Source organism: Thalassophryne amazonica, unplaced genomic scaffold (genome assembly GCF_902500255.1).
Source record: "Thalassophryne amazonica unplaced genomic scaffold, fThaAma1.1, whole genome shotgun sequence".
Lineage (NCBI taxonomy): Eukaryota > Metazoa > Chordata > Actinopteri > Batrachoidiformes > Batrachoididae > Thalassophryne > Thalassophryne amazonica.
In genome coordinates, this window is record NW_022986267.1 from 298,705 (window position 1) to 321,849 (window position 23,145).

General features: G+C 39.7%; 1 protein-coding gene across 1 annotated transcript in view; it reads right to left on the reverse strand.

Moving 5' to 3' along the window:
* Nucleotides 1-22,488, reverse strand: part of zgc:56231 (uncharacterized protein LOC406257 homolog) — a 45,553-nt gene extending 23,065 nt beyond the window's left edge. The window contains exons 1-6 of the mRNA XM_034165440.1: nucleotides 22,444-22,488; nucleotides 19,576-19,671; nucleotides 19,159-19,278; nucleotides 16,092-16,230; nucleotides 13,746-13,930; nucleotides 8,349-8,442 (exon numbers count right to left, since the gene is read on the reverse strand). Of these exons, the coding sequence (XP_034021331.1) occupies nucleotides 8,349-8,442; nucleotides 13,746-13,930; nucleotides 16,092-16,230; nucleotides 19,159-19,278; nucleotides 19,576-19,671; nucleotides 22,444-22,488 (679 nt within the window). The remainder of the gene's footprint in view (nucleotides 1-8,348; nucleotides 8,443-13,745; nucleotides 13,931-16,091; nucleotides 16,231-19,158; nucleotides 19,279-19,575; nucleotides 19,672-22,443) is intronic.
* Nucleotides 22,489-23,145: the final 657 nt, after the last annotated feature.

The following is a 23,145-nucleotide window of genomic DNA, read 5'->3' on the forward strand; positions in this document are numbered from 1 at the left end:
TTTAACAACTAACTGATAACTAAATTAGTTGACAACTATTTTAATAATCGATTATTTGTTTCAGCACTACTAAACACCTCTTCTGTCAGATCCCGTTTAGGATGTGTGTGTGTGTGTGTGTGTGGGGGGGGGGGGGGGGGGGGGGGTCGCCTGTGCGGTTGGACTAAACCATTGTAAAACTGTGCAGGGGTGGAAGGGCCTCAGAGATCTTTCAATATTATTGTTAGAGCAGAATTATGTTTTGGAACATTTATACATTCATTCCATTATATTCTTTTACAACATGAGTTGTATGGACATTAATAACATGCAACACAAAAATGTATTTAATGCGTTTTTTGTGGGCCCCCCCCCCCAATGCTCTGGGCCCTGGGTACATAGCACCCTTTACAACCCCAGTCCAACGCCGGAGTGATGTATCAAATCTGTTGCGAGCTTCACTGATCCACAAAGGATTATATTCTCTCTGTTGTAACCAGTATACAAGATCATCCGCTTGTACTAAATAATCAGAATCTGAACTATAAATACGATGTATGCAATTAAATTGTGAAATAGGTGAATTTCTCTTAAGAGACAATGGATAAATTGACTTGCCATGCAAAATACAACCCCTGGCAAAAATTATGGAATCACCAGCCTCGGAGGATGTTCATTCTGTTGTTTAATTTTGTAGAAAAAAAAGCAGATCACAGACATGACACAAAACTAAAGTCATTTCAAATGGCAACTTTCTGGCTTTAAGAAACACTATAAGAAATCAAGAAAAAAAAGATTGTGGCAGTCAGTAACGGTTACTTTTTTAGACCAACCAGAGGAAAAAAATATGGACTCACTCAATTTTGAGGAATAAATTATGGAATCACCCTGTAAATTTCCATCCCCAAAACTAACACATGCATCAAATCACATCTGCTCGTTGACATTGACCCTATGTCATGAAATTGACCCTATGTGTCTTTTTGCAAGGAATGTTTTCACAGTTTTTGCTCTATGGCAAGATGCATTATCTTCTTGAAAAATGATTTCATCATCCTCAAACATCAGAAAAGTGTCCAAAATATCAACGTAAACTTGTGCATTTATTGATGATGTAATGACAGCCATCTCCCCAGTGCCTTTACCTGAATGCAGCCCCATATCATCAATGACTGTGGAAATTTACATGTTCTCTTCAGGCAGTCATCTTCATAAATCTCATTGGAATGGCACCAAACAAAAGTTCCAGCATCATCACCTTGCCCAATGCAGATTCGAGATTCATCACTGAATATGACTTTCATCCAGTCATCCACAGTCCACGATTGCTTTTCTTTAGCCCATTGTAACCTTGTTTTTTTCTGTTTAGGTGTTAATGATGGCTTTCGTTTAGCTTTTCTGTATGTAAATCCCATTTCCTTTAGGCGGTTTCTTACAGTTCGGTCACAGACGTTGACTCCAGTTTCCTCCCATTCGTTCCTCATTTGTTTTGCATTTTCGATTTTTGAGACATATTGCTTTAAGTTTTCTGTCTTGACGCTTTGATGTCTTCCTTGGTCTACCAGTATGTTTGCCTTTAACAACCTTCCCATGTTGTTTGTATTTGGTCCAGAGTTTAGCACACAGCTGACTGTGAACAACCAACATCTTTTGCAACATTGCGTGATGATTTACCCTCTTAAGAGTTGATAATCCTCTCCTTTGTTTCAATTGACATCTCTCGTGTTGGAGCCATGATTCATGTCAGTCCACTTGGTGCAACAGCTCTCCAAGGTGTGATCACTCCTTTTTAGATGCAGACTAACAAGCAGATGTGATTTGATGCAGGTGTTAGTTTTGGGGATGAAAATTTACAGGGTGATTCCATAATTTATTCCTCAGAATTGAGTGAGTCCATATTTTTTTCCTCTGCTTGGTCTAAAAAAGTAACCGTTACTGACTGCCACAATCTTTTTTCTTGATTTCTTATAGTGTTTCTTAAAGCCAGAAAGTTGCCATTTGAAATTACTTTAGTTTTGTGTCATGTCTGTGATCTGCTTTTTTTTCTACAAAATTAAACAACTGAATGAACATCCTCCAAGGCTGGTGATTCCATAATTTTTGCCAGGGGTTGTAGAATTCTGATCAGTGTTCTGCCATTACAGGGTAGAGCTCAATCTGTAATCTTATTTTATCACGAAATAAAACTTTGATCACTAATTTGAATTGTATTACACATTATTCACCGTTGAGTAGGGAATTTGACAAAGTTTAAAAAAAAAACAAAAACATTGGCACATCATTGAAACTGATCCACATTTGAAGAATTTAAAAGCGTTCTCTTTAGCACCTAGGATTGGACACAGGACGCCACCTAATATGAGCAGCATGTTGGTACGCTCTAATTTGCTGCCTTTGACTGATTCTTGCTCTTTACCCACTGGATTGTAACTATAGATGTGGCCATTGCAGTCAATGCAATTTCACAGACAAACTTTTCAACATTCCAGGACAGGTAAAATATTTAAAATCAAGGGAGTTATCACATGCGAGATATCCAATGTTATATGTTGAAATGTCCATGTGAACTAGCTTACATTGGAAAAACCACAAGGGCTTTAAAAACAAGAATTTTGGGGCATAGATCCAAAATTCGGAATCATGATGACAAAAGTCCTGTGGCTGTGCACTTTTCTGTGAAAAGTCATAATGCAAGTTCACTCAAATACTTGGGCATTGCGCATGTACAACTTAATAATCGTGGTGATGTTAATTTGCTTTTGAAAAGAGAAGCCTTTTGGATTTATACTCCCAGTACACTTTCCCCCAGTGGTTTAAATGAGGATTTTGATCTGAGACCATTTTTGTATTTTTTTTTTTTTTTTTAAACCATGTAGTCTTATGATGTATTGATTGTCTGGTTTGTACTTTTGCCATTATTTTGATTATTTTGTACTGTTTTGTATTCTATTTTATCAACATGTGCTCTGCATTAGTGTCTTTGTTTTTTTGTTTTTTTTTTATGTCTTTGTCGGCTTTGGCATTTATTTATCTGATTGCTCTGATTAATTTGTGAGGATGTTTGCATCAGATAATAGGATCAGATGTTTTTAATTTGTTTGATTAGTCTTCAGCTGAGAGCAATCAACAATCAATAGTTAGACAGGTGTGTGATATGGAACATGCTGTCTGACGAAGGGCGTCCACCCAAAACGTTACACTTATTTTCTGTTAAATAAAAAAAATTGTGTCTGGGAGCGCTGTGGCTGTGCGGATCATTTGGTTTTTCTCCGATTTTTTGTTTTTTTGGTCCTGCATGCCTTTTTGTGTGTTTTGGATGTGCGTGTCTCCATTGGATTATGTTGTTATCATATACACACACTATTATTACGACTATTTTGTCATTCAATTTTAAATTAATCACAAAAGGAAAAAGTGTTTTCATTTTCTCGTCTTCCATGTACACTCAACAAAAATATAAACGCAACACTTTTGGTTTTGCTCCCATTTTGTATGAGATGAACTCAAAGATCTAAAACTTTTTCCACATACACAATATCACCATTTCCCTCAAATATTGTTCACAAACCAGTCTAAATCTGTGATAGTGAGCACTTCTCCTTTGCTGAGATAATCCATCCCACCTCACAGGTGTGCCATATCAAGATGCTGATTAGACACCATGATTAGTGCACAGGTGTGCCTTAGACTGTCCACAATAAAAGGCCACTCTGAAAGGTGCAGTTTTGTTTTATTGGGGGGGGATACCAGTCAGTATCTGGTGTGACCACCATTTGCCTCATGCAGTGCAACACATCTCCTTCGCATAGAGTTGATCAGGATGTCAATTGTGGCCTATGGAATGTTGGTCCACTCCTCTTCAATGGCTGTGCGAAGTTGCTGGATATTGGCAGGAACTGGTACACGCTGTCGTATACGCCGGTCCAGAGCATCCCAAACATGCTCAATGGGTGACATGTCCGGTGAGTATGCCGGCCATGCAAGAACTGGGACATTTTCAGCTTCCAAGAATTGTGTACAGATCCTTGCAAAATGGGGCCGTGCATTATCCTGCTGCAACATGAGGTGATGTTCTTGGATGTATGGCACAACAATGGGCCTCAGGATCTCATCACGGTATCTCTGAGCATTCAAAATGCCATCAATAAAATGCACCTGTGTTCTTCGTCAATAACAGACGCCTGCCCATACCATAACCCCACCGCCACCATGGGCCACTCGATCCACAACATTGACATCAGAAAACCGCTCACCCACACGACGCCACACACGCTGTCTGCCATCTGCCCTGGACAGTGTGAACCGGGATTCATCTGTGAAGAGAACACCTCTCCAACGTGCCAAACGCCAGCGAATGTGAGCATTTGCCCACTCAAGTCGGTTACGACGACGAACTGGAGTCAGGTCGAGACCCCGATGAGGACGACGAGCATGCAGATGAGCTTCCCTGAGACGGTTTCTGACAGTTTGTGCAGAAATTCTTTGGTTATGCAAACCGATTGTTTCAGCAGCTGTCCGAGTGGCTGGTCTCAGACGATCTTGGAGGTGAACATACTGGATGTGGAGGTCCTGGGCTGGTGTGGTTACACGTGGTCTGCGGTTGTGAAGCTGGTTGGATGTACTGCCAAATTCTCTGAAACGCCTTTGGAGACGGCTTATGGTAGAGAAATGAACATTCAATACACGAGCAACAGCTCTGGTTGACATTCCTGCTGTCAGCATGCCAACTGCACGCTCCCTCAAATCTTGCGACATCTGTGGCATTGTGCTGTGTGATAAAACTGCACCTTTCAGAGTGGCCTTTTATTGTCGACAGTCTAAGGCACACCTGTGCACTAATCATGGTGTCTAATCAGCATCTTGATATGGCACACCTGTGAGGTGGGATGGATTATCTCAGCAAAGGAGAAGTGCTCACTATCACAGATTTAGACTGGTTTGTGAACAATATTTGAGGGAAATGGTGATATTGTGTATGTGGAAAAAGTTTTAGATGTTTTGAGTTCATGTCATACAAAATGGGAGCAAAACCAAAAAAAGTGTTGCGTTTATATTTTTGTTGAGTGTATTAGCATATACACAATTACATTATGTACTTACAAAATAAAATCATGCACTCATGCTTTTTATAGGTGATTTACCACCTCCTGCTGGATTGGTTTGCGAGTCCAGAAGCTAAGTATCAGTGTCCATTGTTGTTCACCAATATACGGTTGTATGCAAAAGTTTGAGCAGCCCTGATAATTTTCATGATTTTCCTTTAAGTCATTGGTTGTCTGGTTAGAAATTTCAGGTAAATGTCATATAACAGACGAACACACTGATATTTGAGAAGTCAAATGAAGTTTTTATTATTTACACAAAGTGTGCAGTAATTATTTAAACAAAATTAGGCAGGTGCATACATTTGGGCCCCCTTGTCATTTTATTAATTTGAAGACATTTAGCACTAATTATTAGAACACAAAATTGGTTTGTAAGCTCATTGACCTTTGACCTCCTTACGCAGGTGCATCCAATCATGAGAAAGGGTATTTAAAGGTGGGCATTTGTAAATGTTTCCCCTTTTTGCAGCTCTTCTAATGAGTGGCAACATGGGAGCCTCTAAACAACACTCAAATGACCTGAAAACAAAGATTGTTCAACATCATGGTTTAGGGGAAGGATACAAAAAGCTATCTCAGAGATTTCAGATATCAGTTTCCACTGTGAGGAAATGGAAAACCACAAGCACAATAATAGTTAAGGCCCGAAGTGGCAGGCCAAGAAAAATCTCAAACTGAAACAGATGGTGAGAACAGTCAGTCAACCCACAGACCTGCACCAAAGACCTACAACATGATCTTGCTGTCTCTGTGCATCGTTCAACTATACAGCACACTTTGCACAAGGAGATGCTGTGATGCAGAGGAAGCCTTTTCTATGTACACGATACAAGCAGTCGCTTGAGGTATGCTAAAGCACATATGGACAAGCCAGCTTTATTTTGGAATAAGGTGCTGTGGACTGATGAAACTAAAACAGTTATTTGGAGATAAGGGGCGGTATGCATGACTGAAAAAGAACAGCATTCCAAGAAAAACACTTGCTACCTACAGTAAAATTTGGAGGTGGTTCCATCATGCTGTGTAGCCAGTGCAGGTACTGGGAATCTTGTTAAAAATGAGGGTCACGTGGATTCCAGTCAATATCAGCAGATTCTTGAGAACAATGTTCATGAATCAGTGACAAAGTTGAAGATTCACCAGGGCTGGATCCTTTATCAAGACAATGACCCAAAACACTGCTGAAAATCTAACAAGGCAGTCATGCATAAGAACAAGTACAACGTTCTGGAATGGCCATCTCAGTCCCCAGACATGAATATTATTGAAAATCTGTGGTGTGATTTTAAGCGGGCTGTCCATGCGCGGAAAACAACAAACCTGAGATGTTTTGTAAAGAAGAACTGTCCAAAATGCCTTAAACCAGAATCCAGGCCCTCATTGGAAGTTATAGGAAGTGTTTAGAGGCTGTTTCTGCAAAAGGAGGATCTACTGAATATTTATGTATTTTTTCTGTTGGGGTGCCCAAATTTATGCATCTACCTAATTTTGTTTAAATTATTGCACTCTGTAAATCCTATAAACTTCATTTCACTTCTCAAATATCACTGTTCATGTCTGCTATGCGATATGTTTAACTGAAATTTCTGATCCAGACAACCAATGATTTATAACGATAACTCATGAAAAATTATCAGGGGTGCCCAAACATTTGCATACAACTGTATATAGCTTCTCTAAAAATATTAGTCCTTAACATTCAGTTTTGACACCGTTCATCCTTGACCCAAATGGCAAGTGTCAGCTATCCCCAGTTTGTGCGTGGTTAAAATTGCATGCACAGCCTTTTCTGCATTCTGCTCTACGCAGGTGCTTTTAATTTAACAAACTGGGACGGTGACATTAAAAACAGTTCACATTTCACTCATGGAGCCAACATACTCATCGTAAAAGCAACATAAATCCTCAACCCAAACTAAACCAGTTGAACCACAAAAACAAAATCAATAACACTAACAGTTAAACTAACATGAAACATAATATTTAAAACCCCCAAACTCCCAAGGTGCCTTGCAGCACAACAGCCATTGTTCATTGGTTAGCTAAAATTGCTAATTTCTCCAAAAAAATATTTGTCCTATCAACTTTGTTTTCACAGCGTTCATCCTTGACCCAAAATACATAAGCATACCAAACGGCAAATGTCAGCTCTCCCTGGTTTTTGCATGATTGAAGTCATACACACGCACAGAGGCCACTTGGCCATTATAGATATTTATTTTATTAATTCTCTTTGAGAAATTATCCTCTGCATTTAACACATCCTAATCACCTTTAAAAAAACTGTATAGATAATTACATTTAATTTCAGGTAAATAACTGAAGAAATGCCCTGTGGTTCGCTTGGACTCTCAGTGTGCTGGTTAGGGTTAATGTGAGTACAGAGTGAAAATGCCTGAACGTTGCATTTCTGACAACAGAACTTCTGAACTGTTGCTGCAGCTTTTATTCTCCTGTTTTCATCTATCAAATGATAAACTAAAAGATATGCCAAGAAAAATAGCATTCATCTCTGCCCCTGCTTCTATGTCTGTTTCCCTCTTAACATGAATCTATGTTTTCACAAATATTTTTAATAGAGTTGTAGCTGTGTTTGATTAACAGTCATTTAGGCCAAGCGAGCATTTAAGCGCAAAACTCCAAGTCCACTACTTACTGACACACAAAAACTGATGTTATCGAATCAAGTTACTTCTACAAAAAGTAATTAACATGCGACTTGCTGCAGGACAGAAAAATGAATGAAACTAATCCACACATTTTGTTTCTACTCGCTCAGGTCCCCCTGAATATCCCACTGGGATAGATACTGGCAGAAAACCCTGTTTGACTTCAAACTTTAACCTTTTCTTCACCAGTTCTGGGGCATCAGACAATAGATCCTATTCAGACATTGCTATGATCGTATTTTGTGTGCGTTTCTTTGGACCCAGACATCAAATTCATTCGCAGCATGTCGTCACCTCAACATGCGGATTCAATAGTCGAGTAACACATCCAGCATGGATGGTACTTCACTCCAAATCTGGCCATTTCTGGAAAGCCTATGTCAATGAAACTGTAGTCCTTCCATCTTCCCATCTTTCTACCAAACTTTGAGACAGTCCAACAACCAGTCGAGTTGATGTAATGAACTAAATCAGTTCCTAGATAAAATGCTACTTTTCAAGACAGATTAATCAGATACCATGACAGAACAAAAGTTAATGTCAAACTGAATCAGTATACTACATTGCAAGAGTGTGTTGTATTAATGAAAGCTACCAGTTTGACTGCAGGCCAAAGAGGACAATGAGCTCCCAGTGGAAGAGCCGCTCAAGGACTCTGAATCGCCACTGGATCTGAGGAGGTCACAGTCCTAGAGAGTCAAAGACGTGCACAGTTATGACATTCAGACATTTTTTTCATGTCCAAGTATATACAGAAGAGTACAGTGTGTATATATATATACATACATACACACACACACCTATAGTACAGTATACACAACTATTTTACAAAGTTGGAACAGTGACTTAAGCTTTTTAAGACCTGCCATATTGCTACTGGCTTCATTCAACTCAAGCATTTTAACACTTCAGATGCTCTTGAGTTAGTTCATACATCACTGGCAACAATTTGTTTTATGGTATTCCCTGTGCTGTAACAGCATAGAACTTAGAAAGCACAACTGTAACTGAGCGGATAAGTTTGTACATCCCAGCCAGCTTGGAGAGACAAAAATGGCATCATCTTTAAAAAAAAACAAAAAAACCACCACTTAGTTTGTGCTGAACATTGCTGCAACATTGTAACGTCAGTCATCTGCTGGCTGTTCAGTGGACGTTTGGATTACAGAAAATTATGTACAGGAGTGGCATGCAGTTTGACACCTACTAGACATTGAAGCAGTTATATGCTCATTATTGGTATGTTCTGTGTCAGGATTTGAATTCTTGTCTTTGCTTGGTATGCTCTGTTTTAATTTGTTTTATTGTTTTCGTCTGGTGTTCGTTCTCTTGGTGGTTTTTCCTGCCCCTATCTCTCTTGTCTGTCTCTTGGTGCTTGGCCTCTCTCTGTCTGGCCACACCCTTGTTCTGGTGCTTTCCATGCACACCTGTTTCTGATCTGCAGCTCATCACCGGGGGTTATATGGACTATATGCATGCATTTAGTTCCGCATTCTACACCTGATGGCACCAGAATGTCCGGTGCGGTTTCGTCAAGCGCCAGTTCAACTACAGCTGGCTCCGCAGACTAGCAGTAGTCGTGGTCAGGCAAAGTTACTTCCATCGCTGGTTCCTCCAGGTGATAGACAAGAGGGTGTGGTCGCTCTCAAACACCGGGATGAGGGGCAGGAATGGAGTAGTTGTTCCACTTGAAAATAATGGGGACGGCTCCTTTTTTTTAAACAAACGCCGCACCTGTGTGGTTGACGGCTGGATCACATCAGCAGACAAAATGCGAATAACAGACTCTGGTGTTACTCGTTACTACAAAATGCTCCCCCTGCATATTTATGACCCATTTCCTTTGCTGCTCAGCATCTTTTGGGAAAGAGGAAAAAAAAAAAAACAAACTCAAAATGGAGTTACACCACGCAGAAGCTATACATTTGGGTACACAGCAGTGATAGCTCAATGTGCTATCCTCGCTCCTCTGGAAAGAAAACTTGGTCTTCTTCCATATCATGACGGATACACAGAAGAAGCCATTGAAAGAATAAAATCTTCTACCTCCTGTGCTTGTCTTATCTTGATTCAATTTAAAGTCGTACATAGGGTTAATTTTTCCAAATCTAGGTTTGCTGAGATATATCCTGATATTGTAGATGTACAACCCCTGGCAAAAATTATGGAATCACTGGCCTCGGAGGATGTTCATTCAGTTGTTTAATTTTGTAGAGAAAAAAAAAAAAAAGATCAGACATGACACAAAACTAAAGTCATTTCAAATGGCAACTTTCTGGCTTTAAGAAACACTATAAGAAATCAAGAAAAAAAAACAATTGTGGCAGTCAGTAACCGTTACTTTTTTAGACCAAGCAGAGGGGAAAAAATATGGAATCACTCAATTCTGAGGAATAAATTATGGAATCACCCTGTACATTTTCATCCCCAAAACTAATACCTGCATCAAATCAGATCTGCTCGTTAGTCTGCATCTAAAAGAAGTGATCACACCTTGGAGAGCTGTTGCACCAAGTGGACTGACCTGACATGAATCATGGCTCCAACACGAGAGATGTCAATAGAAACAAAGGAGAGGATTATCAAACTCTTAAAAGAGGGTAAATCATCACGCAATGTTGCAATGTTGCAAAAGATGTTGGTTGTTCACAGTCAGCTGTGTCTAAACTCTAGAGCAAATACAAACAACATGGGAAGGTTGTTAAAGGCAAACATACTGGTAGAACAAGGAAGACATCAAAGTGTCAAGACAGAAAACTTAAAGCAATGTGTCTCAAAAATCGAAAATGCACAACAAAAATGAGGAACGAATGCGAGGAAACTGGAGTCAACGTCTGTGACCGCCTAAAGGAAATGGGATTTACATACAGAAAAGCTAAACGAAAGCCATCATTAACATCTAAAACAGAAAAAAACAAGGTTACAATGGGCTAAGGAAAAGCAATTGTGGACTGTGGATGACTGGATGAAAGTCATATTCAGTGATGAATCTCGAATCTGCATTGGGCAAGGTGATGATGCTGGAACTTTTGTTTGGTGCCGATCCAATGAGATTTATAAAGATGACTGCCTGAAGAGAACATGTAAATTTCCACAGTCATTGATGATATGGGGCTGCATGTCAGGTAAAGGCACTGGGGAGATGGCTGTCATTACATCATCAATAAATGCACAAGTTTACGTTTATATTTTGGACACTTTTCTTATCCCATCAATTGAAAGGATGTTTGGGGATGATGAAATCATTTTTCAAGATGATAATGCATCTTGCCATAGAGCAAAAACTGTGAAAACATTCCTAGCAAAAAGACACATAGGGTCAATGTCATGGCCTGCAAATAGTCCGGATCTTAATCCAATTGAAAATCTTTGGTGGAAGTTGAAGAAAATGGTCCATGACAAGGCTCCAACCTGCAAAGCTGATCTGGCAGTGATGTGATGGAGCGTTCTTTTGTTTTCATGATTCCATAATTTTTTTCCTCAGAATTGAGTGATTCCATATTTTTTTCCCTCTGCATGGTCTAAAAAAGTAACCGTAATGACTTGTCAATTTTTTTTTCCTGATTTCTATAGTGTTTCTTAAAGCCAGAAAGTTGCCATTTGAAATGACTTTAGTTTTGTGTCATGTCTGTGATCTGCTTTTTTTTCTACAAAACTAAACAACTGAATGAACATCCTCCGAGGCCAGTGATTCCATAATTTTTGCCAGGGGTTGTAAATGCTCTTCTTGCCATCTTGGCCATATGTTCTTCTGTCCGTCACTGAATAATTTCTGGTCAAGTTATTTCTCAATCATTTCTTCTGTTCTCAAAGTGAATCTGCAGCCTTGTCCACTCATTGCTATATTCGGTATTCCTGACTCCTCATTAGCATTCAACCCTGTTCAAAAGGACATTATTGTTTTTACATCTTTAATTGCTTGGCATTCCTTATTGTTATATTGGAAATCTGATAAATGTCCCCCAATTTCCTCGTAGCTTAAAGACATGTGTTTTCTGAAACTCAAAAAAATTAAATACACTTTACGAGGATGTACACAAAGGTTTTATAATAAGTGGCAATGTTTTATTTCTTATTTCTCAAATTTGGTGGTTTTGCCCGAGTGACTGTGCCCGTCACTGGTTTCACATTAGTTGTGTATATGTCTGCACATATCCAACATGGTTTTATGTTGACTCTGAAGAGCTGAGATTGGGGGGTGGGGGTATTTTGCCTTTTTGTTTTTGTTTTCTTGGTTTATTCCTGTTAAAAAAAAAAAAAAAAAAAAAACTTTATTGTATTCACTTTTATTTTTCTATTGTGTTAGTATAATATTGTTATATGGTTCTTATTAAAATGTATATCAATGGGTTTATTTATGGATAAAAACAAAGTATATAAGTGTATTCTTGCAATTTGTTTGGTTTTAATAAAAATATTAAAAAATATGAACAATGAAAAAAATACTAGAAACATTGTAAATTGATTAAAGTTTTCAGATATCGAACAGAATCAAACACTGGGATCCACCATAACCGGAAATGACAGCAATCAAAGATTGTAACAGAAATACATCACACCACTCCGTGCATATAGTCCATAAGGCTTACTGGGTGCTTATGTCCCTTGCCAGATTGATGCGCCTTGTGCCTTTGCTCCAGCTCTGTTCATTGCGTTCTCATAGTCCTGCCTGCCTCATTGTGTTCCTGACCCCCTGCCTGTTTGATCAACCACGCCTAAGCCTGATGATTTTTGTACTGCTGTATTTTTGTACTGCCTACTTGTGTACTGTTCTTCGCCATCCACCTCAGTAAACACTTTTAAAAACCAAAGCTGTTTGTTGGACCCTTGCATTTGTGTCCAGCCATTCTGCCCTTTATGTCCACTAACCCACTGAGCTAGTGACTTCTGGAAAACACCAGGCCCCTATATGGATCAACAGAATGGGAAAGAGAAATCAGTTAAAAGAGATAAAATGTGTGGCTTGGGATGATATCAAAACTTTTTTGGCACTGCAAATTAGTGATGGGTAACATGAAACACTATATATTGAATGTCATTTCAGAGTTCACCCCAATTCTACCCCAGTACAAAGCTGTGAAAGAAACATTTCAACATAAGTTTCTCCAGTCCAAAAAACAAAAAACAGGCACACATGTGCAGTTCAGGATAAGAGGGTCACTTACTTTGTAGTGTTGTTGCTTCAGACAAGTTCATAAAGTTGCCTTTTTTGTCTGGACACAAAACCACGGCAATGCAAAGCAGCAACAAAGTAAATTCAAGTTTTATGTGAATATTTATGTTCTAGGTGCACACATGTAGAGGACTGAGCACAGGACTGAATTATAAAAAAAAAAAACATGTATAGGTTAAAGCAAGGAGTTAAAAGGAAGTGGTAGTGACCGAAAACACCAAGCAGGGCAAAACAAATGTGTCACTGTTCAATTACTTATGGACATGAATTTAGTACAACTTTGCAAAATAGTTTAAAATCCAAACCTTTTGAAAAGGTGGTGGTGTTTGACGCGGACATGGTGGAATTGTACAGAAAGACCAGAAATGGTCTCAGTACATGCTCAGATAACTTGTGCTGCCTATACTGTTCAGACACCACAACCTCCAAATAGTGGACAGGCTGACATTCCAGCAGTGAGCATGGAGATTGTCCTCGCGTTCATGTCCTCACTAGAATGTGTTTTTATACCCTACCCTGGTTATCTGCTCACCAAATTGTCAAAGGTCAAATTGTCATTTCTGTGCATGTTGCAAAATTCTTGACAAAATAAATTGGCCAAAAGATTTAAATTGACATTAAAGAAATCAATGCATCTTATGCCTGCCCAATATACTGCCATATTTTTACAGTTCCATTGGAAATTTTGTTCAGTGTACTGTGCATGCTTACCAAGGACTGTAGAGGGGGTATAGTTTATCCCAACATGCAATACACCATGGGTAGTTTACCAATAGATCAGCCATTTGACAGTAGTGAAATGTAAACAAGGGGTCTCACATCTTTGATTGAAGCGAAAATGGCAGCTTTAGTGCTGCCCTCCTGCTTGGCTTTGTCAGGATCCAGAAATTTGGCGTCATTCCTGAGGTAAGGCTTTAGGTCCATTTCCTCATACTGACGTTCTCCAATGTATTGGAAGGTGGCATCCAGCACTCGCAGCAAGATTCCTGGATCTTTTGGAGTTCCTAAAACATCCCATTTGTACTGACATTAACAACTTCTCACAGCTAGTAAACATTTATTAAATATATATCAAATCAAATTTATTTATATAGCGCCAAATCACAACAAACAGTTGCCCCAAGGCGCTTTATATTGTAAGGCAAAGCCATACAATAATTACGGAAAAACCCCAACGGTCAAAACGACCCCCTGTGAGCAAGCACTTGGCGACAGTAGGAAGGAAAAACTCCCTTTTAACAGGAAGAAACCTCCAGCAGAACCAGGCTCAGGGAGGGGCAGTTTTCTGCTGGGACTGGTTGGGGCTGATGGAGAGAACCAGGAAAAAGACATGCTGTGGAGGGGAGCAGAGATCAATCACTAATGATTAAATGCAGAGTGGTGCATACAGAGCAAAAAGAGAAAAACACTCAGTGCATCATGGGAACCCCCCAGCAGTCTAAGTCTATAGCAGCATAACTAAGGTTCAGGGTGGTTCAGGGTCACCTGATCCAGCCCTAACTATAAGCTTTAGCAAAAAGGAAAGTTTTAAGCCTAATCTTAAAAGTAGAGAGGGTGTCTGTCTCCCTGATCCGAATTGGGAGCTGGTTCCACAGGAGAGGAGCCTGAAAGCTGAAGGCTCTGCCTCCCATTCTACTCTTACAAACCCTAGGAACTACAAGTAAGCCTGCAGTCTGAGAGCGAAGCACTCTATTGGGGTGATATGGTACTATGAGGTCCCTAAGATAAGATGGGACCTGATTATTCAAAACCTTATAAGTAAGAAGAAGAATTTTAAATTATATTCTAGAATTAACAGGAAGCCAATGAAGAGAGGCCAATATGGGTGAGATATGCTCTCTCCTTCTAGTCCCTGTCAGTACTCTAGCTGCAGCATTTTGAATTAACTGAAGGCTTTTCAGGGAACTTTTAGGACAACCTGATAATAATGAATTACAATAGTCCAGCCTAGAGGAAATAAATGCATGAATTAGTTTTTCAGCATCACTCTGAGACAAGACCTTTCTAATTTTAGAGATATTGCGCAAATGCAAAAAAGCAGTCCTACATATTTGTTTAATATGCGCATTGAATGACATATCCTGATCAAAAATGACTCCAAGATTTCTCACAGTATTACTAGAGGTCAGGGTAATGCCATTCAGAGTAAGGATCTGGTTAGACACCATGTTTCTAAGATTTGTGGGGCCAAGTACAATAACTTCAGTTTTATCTGAGTTTAAAAACAGGAAATTAGAGGTCATCCATGTCTTTATGTCTGTAAGACAATCCTGCAGTTTAGCTAATTGGTGTGTGTCCTCTGGCTTCATGGATAGATAAAGCTGGGTATCATCTGTGTAACAATGAAAATTTAAGCAATGCTGTCTAATAATACTGCCTAAGGGAAACATGTATAAAGTGAATAAAATTGGTCCTAGCACAGAACCTTGCGGAACTCCATAATTAACCTTAGTCTGTGAAGAAGATTCCCCATTTACATGAACAAATTGTAATCTATTAGATAAATATGATTCAAACCACCGCAGCGTAGTGCCTTTAATACCTATGGCATGCTCTAAACTCTAATAAAATTTTATGGTCAACAGTATCAAAAACAGCACTGAGGTCTAACAGAACAAGCACAGAGATGAGTCCACTGTCTGAGGCTATAAGAAGATCATTTGTAACCTTCACTAATGCTGTTTCTGTACTATGATGAATTCTAAAACCTGACTGAAACTCTTCAAATAGATCATTCCTCTGCAGATGATCAGTTAGCTGTTTTACAACTACCCTTTCAAGAATTTTTGAGAGAAAAGGAAGGTTGGAGATTGGCTTATAATTAGCTAAGATAGCTGGGCAAGTGATGGCTTTTTAAGTAATGGTTTAATTACTGCCACCTTAAAAGCCTGTGGTACATAGCCAACTAATAAAGATAGATTGATCATATTTAAGATCGAAGCATTAATTAATGGTAGGGCTTCCTTGAGCAGCCTAGTAGGAATGGGGTCTAATAGACATGTTGATGGTTTGGATGAAGTAACTAATGAAAATAACTCAGACAGAACAATCGGAGAGAAAGAGTCTAACCAAATACCGGCATCACTGAAAGCAGACAAAGATATATATATATATACACACAACACACACATAATAATAACAACAACCGTCATTCATCTTCTTTACCTTGAATTGTGTAGGTTTTCCCTGCATTGGTTACCCCGTAACTAAATATCAACTCATTCTTCCCATCCAAATAGTCACACACTTGGTTCTTGATGCTGTCCTCAAAAAGCTCAGCCTGGGTTGACTCTGGTCCAAAAATCTGAAGTCAAAAATTTAACAGAGTTACAGCATCTACACATTTAGTAGAGGTAGAATCCTTTGTCCTGACAGTCACTAGACATGATAAAGACCTTCAAGAAACGTCCACATTTTTTTTTCCTTTGGAGTTAATCTGCTGTTCATGTTCAACATGGCATATTTGATCATTGATTAAGAGGTTAGGATCATGCGCTACCGCTGCATCCACCACACTATGGAAGCATAGTGTGTCCTGGATGACAAAAACCCATGCAGACAAACTGTCCATTCCCACTTCTTGAAAAGTAACTTTCTGCCACAGTCAGCTAAACATGAGCAAGTGTGCTACATGGCCAAAATATATAGCTGATGTTCCCTCGTGATGCAAGTGACACTCTTCAGAGTCCCCCTCACTTAACAGTCATTCCAGCTAAACTTGAGAAGAGACCTAAGCTTCTGGTTAGTTATGGTCAATACAGTAATTAACCACAAGCCTATTCATACTACAAATATACATATGAACAAAAGACACCACAAAAAAAGAACACATGACTTGAAGACATAAAACCTTTGTCAGTACAGATCCGTTGTCAATCCACGTCATGTGTCAGAGGATGTATCTGTCATATCATGTTCACATGGCTGTCAGACCACGTACAGACAGTTGCACTGCATATCAACGTGCCTCTGTGACATGCCTGTGAACACAGTGTAATGTCCAGATGAGCATAATATCACAGATCCATTGCCAGTCTACCTCATGCGTCATAGGATGTATTTGTAATATCATCTTAGTCCGGCTATGTGGCTGTTAGACCGTCCAGACAGCCGCACTGCACGTTGGCACGACATAGTGGATTCAGTGTGATTGCACAATGTTCACATCAAGTGCACATAATGATCATGCCACAGACTTTGCATACTGCAATATTTTGTTTGTGCACCCTGAACAGACTGCACAGGGAGGTGAGGGTGGGGGGCACAATCGGGACGTACCAATGTGATCAGACTACTCCAAACGCTGGTGGGTTGCCATTTCAGATGCCATTTAAGAAAGCAGTCACACAGCAGTACAGCTATACGAATATTCCCCAGTTTGAATGCAGCATGACAGTGTGCCTGTTCTCTACATTTGTGCTGGCTAAGCAAATTTGGCGTATTTTCCTTAAGTGCCCCTTGAATGCTGTGCGAGGAATTCGAAAGCGGCTCGACTGCACGTTGAATTGCACAAATGACATTTGAATGCCCATGTGTACAACATTCATGCTCTAGTGTGATCGTGAGAACTGTCGAGACATTCATCCAGGATTCGACCTGCTCGAATGAGTCGTACAGCCCCTTGAATGCAGTTCGAAATGCCGCATCACAACAATTGCAGCTCCACTGCTGTTCAAATGTTTTACAGCATGAGCGAAACACGATTGCAGAGTGCATGTGCTCTGACTGCATGAGGCATTCCATTTACTACAACCCCTGGCAATAATTATGGAATCACCGGCCTCGGAGGATGTTCATTCAGTTGTTTAATTTTGTAGACAAAAAAAAGCAGATCACAGATATGACACAAAACTAAAGTCATTTCAAATGGCAACTTTCTGGCTTTAAGAAACACTAAAAGAAATCAGGAAAAATAATTGTGGCAGTCAGTAACGGTTACTTTTTTAGACCAAGCAGAGGGGGAAAAAAAAAATATGGACTCACTCAATTCTGAGGAATAAATTATGGAATCACCCTGCAACACGAGAGATGTCAATTGAAACAAAGGAGAGGATTATCAAATTCTTAAGAGGGTAAATCATCACGCAATGTTGCAAAAGATGTTGGTTGTTCACAGTCAGCTGTGTCTAAACTCTGGACCAAATACAAACATGGGAAGGTTGTTAAAGGCAAACATACTGGTAGACCAAGGAAGACATCAAAGCGTCAAGACAGAAAACTTAATATTTCTCAAAAATCGAAAATGCACAACAAAACAAATGAGGAACGAATGGGAGGAAACTGGAGTCAACGTTTGTGACTGAACTGTAAGAAACTGCCGAGTGATTCCATATTCTTTCCCCTCTGCTTGGTCTAAAAAAGTAACCGTTACTGACTGCCACAATTTTTTTTCCTGATTTGTTATAGTGTTTCTTAAAGCCAGAAAGTTGTCATTCGAAATGACTTTAGTTTTGTGTCATGTCTGTGATCTGCTTTTTTTTCTACAAAATTAAACAACTGAATGAACATCCTCAGAGGCCGGCGATTCCATAATTTTTGGCAGGGGTTGTATTCATATGGCATTCGTGCTCTAATGAGATGGTGGTATAAACCTTTCCCTGCTAACAAAGGCATTCATGTCACTGGCTTCTCTACCCAACTCCTAGTCTATGCGAGCATTGAATGCTGAGGTGAACATAACATCCCTGACGAACACCAGTATTCACTGAGAGAAAGATTCAGATCCTCTGCTACACATGGCACACAGTTTTTGCATATGGGGCTAGCTATGATATCCAAACAACTTGTGTTAGACTTGTGAATTCTTAGGATGTCATAGAGCCAGGTCAACCAAATCAAACAACACAAAAATCAGTCTGCAGAGAAACCATTCCATTCCAATTATCATGTTAGTATTAAAAAAAGAAAAGTAGTCAAAGATAGCCACTTGTGCCAGCATAAGCTAGCATGCCCACATGCCAACTGTGGTTAATATCTTTCTTTGCAAACGTGCCATAGATAATGTCAAGCATAAATACTTGTATAATCATTTGTTCTAGACTTTGAAATCTGAGGCCTCATTAGGATTAATGCTCAAAGAATAAGGCAAAAATGACATACAAAGAGACAGACTTAGTTTGTGATTAATATCGGAACGTTTCTACTCTTCGTAAAATACCAACTGCAGCATTTAAACACTCCACATTCAGAAATAAGCCCCAAAAACTTTGTCTGGTTTCCACATTCTACTTACCTGTGAGAAGGAGAATTTGTGAATAGACATGCCGATGCCCTTCTCACTGCTCTTCATGGTGGCAGAGCCCTTCGGTGCATTCAGAGTCACAGTTTGACTATTTTCAATCACAACACAACCCTAAAGGAAAAAGATGAACCCCCAGAAGTGGGACAAAAATGATTGATTGTAGGTAGTGACAAAACCTGTACAACGCATATAGTCGGTCATGGATTTGCTCCACCATTACTATACCTACAATGATAGTGCAAATGTTGATATATTGTACTTCACCAGTCTGATATTTGCTGTACTGTATACCATGAAAAACAAATATTTCTATTTCAGCTCTAATTAAGATCACCACCATGAGTATAGTTTTGTGTTGAGTTATGCAACATTTTTTTTTCCCCATTACCCGAATATGAACTACTGTACCTGATCCTCATTCTCAGCAAGTTCCTCTTTGGAGAAGGGCCTGACACGAAGGTAAACTCTCATGGTCTGCTGCTCAGGACATCTTGACATTTCACTCTACAAACAGATTAATCAGATTTGACACCAAATGTCCACACAAAATTTTTCAAGTTTTATTTTACTCCCTTTGACCAGTTAAAGGGGTTATATTGTGCAAAAGTCATTTTCTAATCTACCTTTTACAGTTAGAATTTCTTTAAGACTTCTATGACGTGCGTGACACACCCACATAGTCTGTAGGAGGAAGACTGTGTGACATCTCCTCTCCCAAGACAGAAAGGGTATAGCAAACAGCAACGTCTTCTGAGAAATAACTGATAAGTTTTGTTTTAGGACTTATTTAGTACAATGTAGCACTGTTTCCACTATTAACAGATTGCAAATCAATATGACTGATGCTCTTCCATAACAGATGATTCTGGGACAAGTTGTTTAGTGACTGCCAGTCAGAGATGCCTGTCCAAGTTTTTATATTGTCCCGCCATCTCTGTTTTGGCCTTCCTCTCCTGTGTTTGCCCTCAATCATTCCTTCCAGGCAGGCTCACGAAAGTCCTGTTTTTGATCTTTTAATGTGGCCAAAAAGTTTTAAAATTCTGCTTTGAGTCTTCGTAAATATGGGAGGTACTTTAGTTTAATTTCTTAAGGTACTTATAGACACTATCAATAAGCCTATGCCCTAGTATGAAGTGAAGAATGTGATTTTGGAAAGTTTCTAACATTTTTATCAGATGCTTAGTACACAGTCAAGACCATAGCACAACAGGGAGGATAAATATATTGTAGATTTTAAAATCGGCATGCTGGTTGATTTCAATAATGACTGATGCTTACTAAAAGCAGCCCATCCAAGACCGATTCTGTGTTTTACAGGTACGTCTTGGTCATCTCTGCAAGATAACTTGTGTCCCAGGTAGACAAACTTGTGGACTTGGGCAATTTTGTTGCCATTTATTCCGATATCTACGTTTGGTTGATTTACATCTGTCGTTACTACTGTTTTTGTTAGATTTGTACATAGTAAAATCACCAGTGTTAACATTGGTGATTTTACTGTCTTCAAGCCAATGTCCTTTGCATTTATGCATAGCCGATCTAAAAATGATTGTAAATTTGCAATGCTGTCGTTAGTAACAGCTATGTCATCAGCGCAAGAAAGGTTTGAAATTAATTGTCCGCCAACAACAAAACCACCGTCTATGCATTCATTCCTCCTCACTTTAGAAACTGACTGCATACAGGGCAACACAAAAGAGAACCGCTGATAACATGTCACCTTGTTTAACCCCCTTTTCTCTTGGTACAGATCGAGTTATGCCAATTTGGGTTTTGATGGATGCTTGAGAACCTTGATAGACAGATTGGAGAATGTTATTATAATTTTTGATTATGTTTTTTTTTTTTTCAAGTATTGCCCATAGCTCATTACGTTTTATACTATCAAAAGTGTTTGTAAAATCAATGAATATTAAGTGGGAAGAGTGGTTGAATTCTATTGATTTTTATGAGCTGACAAAGATTTTTTCTGTAGTACCCCGTCCTGGTTGATAGGTCGATAGTTTTTTTTTTTGCCTTCTGTTCTGTCATCTTTCTTATACAAGACAACGATAAGAGCTTCCTTGACAGAGGAAGGAATATGGCCAGTGCTTAGTATGTGATTAACGTATTTTTTAAAACTTTGATGATGGCATCACCTCCAGCTTTCAGGAACTCAGTGTGTATCGAATCAAGTCCAAGAGATTTGCCTGTCTTAAGCTTTCCTATTGCACTGTGGATTTCATCCGAAGTTATAACTGGAACGGGAGATTCCTCTGGAGGTATATTGATTGGTTGGGTCAAGTCAGACCAATATAAATGTTGGTAAAATGATGCCCAGAGCTCTAGGATTTCTTCTTTGACAGTATTTTACCATTTTCATCTTTAATTCCCCAACATGTATATATTTTTTTATTAGTTTTTAATTTTTTTCATGGCATGGAAGAATCGCAAATGAGGTAGCTGATAGCTCATCAAGATCATTCATTTAACTTGTTTAACTGTCTAATTTTACAAGCTTTTTTTTTTTTATTCAACCTTCGCAATTTTGTACTGGATAGAAAAGTCACTGTAAGCTCTTCTCACATCTTTATGTTCAATGGCATCTACTGTCTTGGCAGACATCAAAGATGGAGTTGAACCTTTTGTGGGAGGCGCTTCTGTTTGCAAAACAGTACCATGGGCCAATAAATATGAGAACTCATTTTCTGAAATTGTCATTTGTACTGGACAATACTACAGTGTGATGGCCATGTGAGTAATTGCGGACAATCACAAAAAAAAAAAAAAAAAAAAAAATTCAACTGTGCAGAGCTGTGGTCCAGATGCAAAAGTACTGTTAAAATTTAACAAACAGCAATAACAAAACCCACTGAAAATAACTTGCAAGCTTGTTATAGAGATGTGACATTCAGCTTCGAGCCTCATTCTGAAACTGGAAACACACCGTGCTGTTCCACAACAGGTGGTCACAGTCAGGAGCACACACTCTTTCGAGGTTGTCCACCTTTGCATACTGTGAGGAACATGAATATATCTTTGTTTTAGGTGGCTGGAATATTTTGAGGTTACAAGTGTAACTTTACTCATCACTCATCTGGGATCGGGTCGCGGCGGCAACAGCTCCAGCAGGGGACCTCAGACTTCCCTTTCCTGGGTAACATTGACCACCTCTGACTGGGGGATCCAGAGACTTTCCCAGGCCAATGTGGAGATATAATCTCTTGACCAGGACCTGGGTCTTCCCCAGGGTCCTTTCAACATGAAGGAACAGCGGCTCTATTCTGAACTTCTCACCCCATCTCTAAAGGAGACACCAACCACCATCCTGGGGTCACCCATTCCGGCCACATGTACTTGCAATCTAGTTCTTTTGGTCACAACCATGGGTGAGAACAGGGACAAAGATTGACGAGTACAGCTTTGCTTTTTGGCTCTGCTCCCTTTTTGCACAACAGTACAGTGAATGCAATACTGCCCCTGCTGCACCAATTCTCCAGCCTATCTCACGTTTCATTGTCCCCTCACTCACGAACAAGACCCCGAGGTACTTGAACTCCTTCACTTGGGGCAAGACTTCATTCCCTACCTGTAGTAGGCAATCCATTGGTTTCCTGGTGAGAACCATGGCCTCAGATTTAGACGTGCTGATCCTCATCCTAGCCGCTTCACATTCGGCTGCGAACCGAACCTCCTCCCCTGACTACCCTCAATATCCGGTTCATGATATCGCAAACTGTATTGGTGACAAGGTGCAGCCCTGGCGGAGGTCAACCTCCACCGCAAGCAAGTCTGACTTACTGCTGAGCACCTGAACACAGCTCTTGCTTTGTGAGTACAGAGATTGGATGGCCCTGAGAAGAGACCCCCTCTCTCCATACTCCCACAGCACCTCCCCCACAGTATCTCCTGGGCTACGGAATCATGTCCTGTATCATCCCCCATCACTCCCAGCTCTGCCCCTACATAGAGGGCGCATCCCAGTCTGATGCAGGTTCT